General features: G+C 40.8%; 1 protein-coding gene across 4 annotated transcripts in view; it reads left to right on the top strand.

The window, feature by feature from the left end:
- The first annotated feature begins 5618 nt into the window (after positions 1–5618).
- LOC131227890 (homologous-pairing protein 2 homolog) overlaps positions 5619–6994 on the top strand; it is a 70321-nt gene continuing 68945 nt past the window's right edge. For all 4 annotated transcript variants that reach the window (XM_058223719.1, XM_058223718.1, XM_058223720.1 and 1 more), the window contains exons 1-2: positions 5619–5759; positions 6766–6791. In XM_058223719.1, coding sequence (XP_058079702.1) covers positions 5732–5759; positions 6766–6791 — 54 coding nt within the window. In that variant the 5' untranslated portion in view covers positions 5619–5731. The remainder of the gene's footprint in view (positions 5760–6765; positions 6792–6994) is intronic.

Genomic DNA, 6994 nt, shown 5'->3' with positions numbered 1-6994 from the left:
GACCTACGACCAGTCGTAGGAGAGCTTCGACCAGTCGTAGAACGGTCAAAGCATATCCCGCCGGATTTTTCAAATATCTGTTATTGCTTCGACTAGTCGAAGAGCACTCTAGACCAGTCGAAGACCCGATCTTCTCACCTATAAATAGTGCAAAATCTCAGAAGAAATCATCGAATTAATTAATTTATTCAAGCCAATCTTCGTCGAACTTCTGAGAGATAATTCTGTGCTCCATCTAAGCTAAGTGTGCTTATTTAATATTCTCTTTCCTTAGCTTTATTTTAATTGATTTTATTTCTGCTATTCCAATCTGATTTGATAAGAGGAATTGTTATTCCCTTTCTTTGGAATCAAAATTAATTAAGGCAAGCCCTATTTGGTTTAATTTAAAATCTATTAGAACTAGAACCATTGTAATCGAGTACTGGACATTGAACTTGGACATTCAATCATCTACTTTGATTGGTTCTACCGGGCTGCTACAACGAAGGAGATAATCAGGTATTTTACATTTAATTGTAAATTCCTTTCTGTTTTGGTTTCTTTCAAGATTTGCCAGAAAAATCTTGTTGTATTGGTTTTCTAAGGAGAGCCAGGAAAACTCAGAAGTGGGGTTTTTTTAATTGTGTAAGCCCACAGACAAAGACACAATTGTAAAGGTTTTGGGTGAACCTGGGAAAACCTATTTTTAGTGAACGCTAATATCCCCTGTGTGAGGATATTAGGAGTGGAGTAGCATTTTGTGTGGCTGTTGTTTAACAGTTGGTGAACACACAGGCGAACCACTATAAACCCTTGTGTTGTGGTTGATTGATTTATACTTCTTATTTTTAATTATTCTTTTGTGGGTTGTATGTATGGTGGTGAATGTTGTAATCATTTAATTCAAGCATTGTGAGAATTTTGTAATAGTTTAGAATTTATTTTCAGCTATTCCTTTATCAGCTTGAATTTCAATTTCATTTGAAAGTTGTTCCAGCAAGGTTGCCCTGCCATTTTTATGGTGTATGGCTGTCCCTAGAACAATACATTTTTTATTATAAGTTATTTCAATTCCGTTTGTATTTATTTTTGTATTCCTCTTCGGTTTGAGACTTGATACAAAGATCTTTCTAGAAATAAGGTTGTCCTACCATAAACTCTGTTTTTGGTGTAAGGTTGTCCTTAGAACAACGTTTGTATCAACCTCTCAAGATCTGAATTTTGAGGTTATTTTAATTTACTGCATTGTGATTTACTTTGGCTATCATATTCATTTTAATTCCGCTGTTATAAGTTTTAATTTGGCATTGTCCTATTCACCTCCCTCTAGGACATATAGCTTGGCCTTTTTATGGTGATGCATGCATGGGCTACTTGTGTGTGCGTGAGAGGTATGTATGTGATGTGTTTGGTGCATGTGTGTGGTTGTGATGTATTCAAAGGTTTATAAGTGTATGATGTAGATGGATGGACAGATCAATGTATGCATAGATGGACAGATAGATATATGGTTAGATGAGTTATTGTATGATCGATGGCTAGACTCCAAGATATACCTATGGATGGACAGGTGGGATTGTGGGTGGCCACATGACCAATATGATGGATGGTCAGTTCAGATGCAAGGGCGAGTATTCCGATGATTTTAGCAAATGGACGGTTTAATGGTTGTATCGTTAGATGGATGGATAAATGTATGGTTGGATTTATTAGTTAATGATCAGTTGGATCAGATATGTCCAAATCAATGGTTGAGATTGAACCAGTTGATCTTGTAGATCGACGGTCATATCAGACTAATTTAGTACGTCGATCAATGATTAAAATTTGACGGTCAAGATTTATTTGGGTTATTACATACATACATCAAGGTGGGGCCCACGTTCCTAGACGGTGGTGACCTCACACGTGCAAAGTGGGTCCCACCGTCCCACAGATAAATGGTGTGGATTAAAGCACATGCATCACGGTGCGCTCCACCCAGCACCATCTAGATGGATGGTGTGAATGCAAAACGCATACATTAAAGTGGGTCCCACCCGTCCAAGATGATGGACGGTGTGGATAAGACCCATACATCTGGTGTGGGTCCCACAGACCGACTGATGTCATTACATCAGTCGTGTGAGTTCTCCAGCCAATCTACTTCCATATGAGGTGGGTCTCACGTGTGGCCCACCTCATGCAATATAATATTCTATTATTATTATTATTATTATTATTATTATTATTATTATTATTATTTTTTAAAAAACGTCCAGCGTCCAGCGAGCTGGACGGCCTAGACACGGCATCGTCAAGTGGGGTCCACGGATGGACAGCACAGATAAAAATATAGATGGACGACATGGAATGGAATACATACATCATACATGGGGTCCATGTCCAGTGGACTGGATGGTGTGGACTACCACACATGCAGCAGGCCCCATCGTCCATGATCCCACAGACGGTGTGGATACAAAGTACATACATCACGGTGGGATTTCCACCATCCACGGTGTAGATCTAATCCATTCTTCAAGGTGGACCATTAAACAGGGAGAGGGAGAGAGAGAGAGAGAGAGAGAGAGAGAGAGAGAGAGAGAGAGAGAGAGAGAGAGAGAGAGAGACGCGTGTGATGGAGGGACCCCGACACTATGGGCCCTCCCTTCCATGCATTACAACATACATTAAGTGGGTCCCATTACATGTGGGCCCACCAATCAAAATCAACGGTGGAGATCCCTTCTCCACCAAAATGCAAGGTCTAGATGACCCTTTTACTTTAGAAAAATAAACATCATGATGAGGTCCATAGAGAAGGGCCCTATCATGGGATGATCATATGAATCATGATGGGCCATCGGCCACACCTAGGGTTCAAAGTGAGTTCCATACCATCAATTGGTAGGCCTCACTTGGCCCATCATAAAAAACAAAAACTAAACCCATAAGAACACCCACTGTTCGATCTTCTTGGTCCGATGAAATGTCAAACTTCTTAGCTCTCTTTTTGATGGAAGATGCTGAAGTATGGATGGCTAAAATAGAAGATTGGGTGGTAGGGAGTGGGCCTCACTTAACTTATTTTCTCTCCTTAGTTGCTTGGAAATAGTAGAGAATGAGATGGGATGGAGTGAAATGAGAAAGAGTGATGTTTGTAAGAAGGATGGGATGAGAGGGATGGGTGTGTTTAAGAGAGAGTTGACTTATGGGGGGTGAGGTGGCATGGGGTATGGGTTGTTTGCCTTTGTTGGTAAGAAAGGGATGGTAGAGGCATGCGTTGTGTACTTGACTAGTACTTGATTGATTGATGTGATGAGTTGTAAAGATTCTCTCAGAATTTGCAACGCGCAACATTTTTTCGGAAGATACGTGGGCCCACAACTCCTAGCATGGGTATCGTATCAATGCGCAAGACGCGGCGTTAGAATCGCAGCGACGGTGCGGTCGTGATGGTACAAGTTTCGCGTCGAGTCGACTCAAATCTACGGGATGCGACTCAGGGTCTCGTGCAAATGCCGATTACAGGTCGCGGGTTGCTGAAATTCGACAGGGAGGATCGTGGGAGTTTACGGAACAGTACAGACTAGGATACGGGTCTTACAAGTTATATACTGATTTGAGTCGATTCGAGCACGGGCCAGCTTGAATTCGGCTCGAAATATTTTCGAACTCAAAAAATCAGCTTGACTCGACTAGAACTTAGTTTCGAACCGAGTCGAATTAAGGTTTTTTTAGTCGGGTCGAGCAAGTTAACCAAGCTAACTCGGTTCGTGTACAACTCTATGCACGAAGTTGCTCCTCGAGCTTCGAGTTATATGAATCGTTTAAAGGAGATCAAAGTTACATTGCCTCAAAATGATATATTTATTATATCCACATCTTTCATCCATTTAGTAAGATCATTTTAGAGCATGAGCCCAAAAATGAGTCATATCCAATTCTTAAGTGAACCACACCACAAATAGCAATGGAGATGATGATTCTCACCGCTAAAACATTCATAGGGCCTACCATAAGGTTTTATTTTCCATCAAATCTGTTCATGAGGTCAAAAAGACCTACATGAAGAGGAAAAACAAATATCATACTTCTGTGACCACCAAAAGGGTTTCAATGGTAGACATTCAATCCCCCACTGCATTTTGCATTGTGGTCCCACTTGATCTTTGAATCTTTCTTATTTATTTTTGGGCTTAAGCATTAGGACGAGCTCACCAAATGGATGGATAATTTAGATATAACATATATGTCATGATGGGCCCACGTAATTTGGTGATGTCAAGACACCAGCCAGGTCGATGGTGTGTGGTACATCAGCCAATCCGCTTCTGCCTTTGAGCCATTCGTACAACTCGGAGCTTAAGAAGTGTTAGTGCTGTTTTTCGCATGACACGTATCCACACTAGCCACAACGCGGATTAGGTACTACCCTCGCCTATTCAGAGCTCGGGACAGGTGGAATCTCCGAGGGCTACTAAGGGGCCAGCGTGATGTATGAATTTTATCCACACCGTCCATACAAATTTCCATATCATTCTAGAGTTTTATTCCAAAAATAATGAAGATCCAAGGCTTAAATGGACTACACGGTGGGTTTTAAAATCCAGTCTCTTGAAAATTTCTTAGGGACCGCAGAAGTTTTGGATCAAGATGGTATTTGTTTTTTCACTTCATTTAGTTTTATATGACCATATCAACAGGTTAGATGGTAAGTAAACGACACGGTGGAGCCTAAGAAGGTTTTAATGGTGGATGTCCTTGGCACAGCTGCTTCTTGTGGTGTGGTTCACTTGAGAATTGGATATTCCTTATTTTTGGTCAGGTACTCTTAAATTAATATGGAAAAACGAATGGTCGGTGTGGACAAAAGTAATACATCATAGTGGCCTCTTAATGGCCCTCGAAGCTTCCTCTTGTCCCTAGCTTCTAACAAGTAGGGGTAGTACCTAATCTGGGCCTAGCAGCCAAATCCACTGGTGTACCTCATACCAGCTATATAACTGCTGTATTGATGTCAGCAAGTTCCATGGGCCTAATCATGAGGTTTGTGTTATATCCAAACCGTCCATCCATTTTGCGGGCTAGTGTTAAGTCTTGAAATGAAAAATAAGACTAATATAACTTTCAAGTGGACCACACTACAAAATGTAGTGTGAGATTGAACATCTGGCATTGAAACCCTTTTTGGGGTCATAGAAGTTTTGGAACAATATAAAATTTGTCTTCATTTGGATCGATATGAAATTTGTCTTTCCTTTTCATATAGGTCTTTGTGATCTCATGAACATAATGGATGGAAAATAAACGTTATGGTGGGCCCTGCTAGTTTTTTAACGGTGAAAATCATTATTTACTCTGCTATTTTTGGTGTGGTCCAGATGATCTTGGATATGATTCATTTTTTGAATAATGTTTGAGATGATCTCTAACAATAGATAAACGGCGTAGATATAATAAATACATCATGAGGGGCCCGTGTAACTTTGATCTCCTTTGAACCGTTCGTACAACTCGGAGTTCGAGGAGCGCCAGTCCTCGTCTTTTCACGACACGTACCTACAGCACCTATATAGCTGGTGTGAGGTACACCAGCCAATCCGCTTCCATACATCGTCCTTTCATTCCCAGTGGCACACTTCGGTAAAAGTGCCCGTCCTTTTTCGCTAGTCGGAAGTCCCCTATCCTTTTCAATTTCTCCTCGGCCCGCTCTCCCCGCCTCTCTCTCTCTCTCTCTCTCTCTCTCTTTCCTGGACAGAGGCAGATGGCGCCTAAGTCCGACAGCGTTGAAGGTAATTAATCATCTCTATCTGTGCGCGCGTTAATTGTCTTTGAATTTCTTTATTTCACCACCTCCATGAATTATTATAAGGAAATGATTTGATGTTTTCTAATCTCTCTCTCTCTCTCTCTCTCTCTCTCTCTGTGAATGATGCTATGCAACTCATGTTAATTTAACTACATTTTGGTGCAATTGCGTGTATTCGGCACATGAACTGTCCAAAACATCGATCAGATCATCAACCAGGTTTACTTATTCCACATCTCCAAATTACACCCACTGGATGACCCTAACCCCTCCTATCAATTTGATTTCTGTTACAACCCTACCTTTTTTAGGCAACGGATCGGATGGCTAGGATTGTCTGATCAAAATGATTGTTGAGAGAATGGGATCCTGCCAGATGGACTGTACAGATGAGTGGCCGGACATTTGTGTTTCTATTAAAAAAAATATTTGGATCATGCATTTTACTGGCCATTAATTTGATGGTTACAAATTTACAATTATATTGGTTGAAGCAATTTTGGCATGCTGGCCATGGAAAGTTGGCTAGACCATATGAAGATTCATTCAGATCCGATGCACCTAACGTGAATGGTGCACCACAATATGGACCATGATCTGGACCCTTCATTGGGTGCTTCCATCCAGGGATTATCCATGGTAGAAAACTCCTATTGAATTGACAATCTTAACCATCCAACCTTTCACTAAAAGAATATTGGGAAGGATCTACACATAATGTTCCAAAGATTGGATGGATGGGATTGTCCAATCTCTGTGATTAGCAGACTGTTGTCTGGACCTACTTGATGAATGCTCAAGATCTCAGACTATTGTGCCAAATGTTTAAGTCTAACTTGTGCAGGGCACCAAATGGGAAATTGGCATGCTCTTGTTTAGATTTCTCTTCAAGTGTATGCTCATAATGGTAGTTTCAAATTAGCATGTTGATGGAATTTTTGGTTCCTAGAACAGAATTACTTAACTACAATTTTAAAACTGATTTACAGGTATTGTGCTGAACTTTGTAAATGAGGTATGACTTGGAAATGGCCAGATATGCTGCTTCTGCCAATTTGAACTCTTGTTTTTCTTATATATATAAAATATGGTGTGGGCCCCACTGTGATGTGTTGATGATATCCACTCCGACCATCAATATGGTCGCTTGCCATCCATCTGTTCTGATTGTGGTCCCTTACCATCCTTCCAATCCATATTGAACGTCACACTTTCCTT

The sequence above is a fragment of the Magnolia sinica genome, chromosome 15, assembly GCF_029962835.1.
Source record: "Magnolia sinica isolate HGM2019 chromosome 15, MsV1, whole genome shotgun sequence".
Taxonomy (NCBI): domain Eukaryota; kingdom Viridiplantae; phylum Streptophyta; class Magnoliopsida; order Magnoliales; family Magnoliaceae; genus Magnolia; species Magnolia sinica.
The sequence above is the reverse complement of the archived record's forward strand: the minus strand, read 5'-3'. Positions and strand labels throughout refer to the sequence as shown.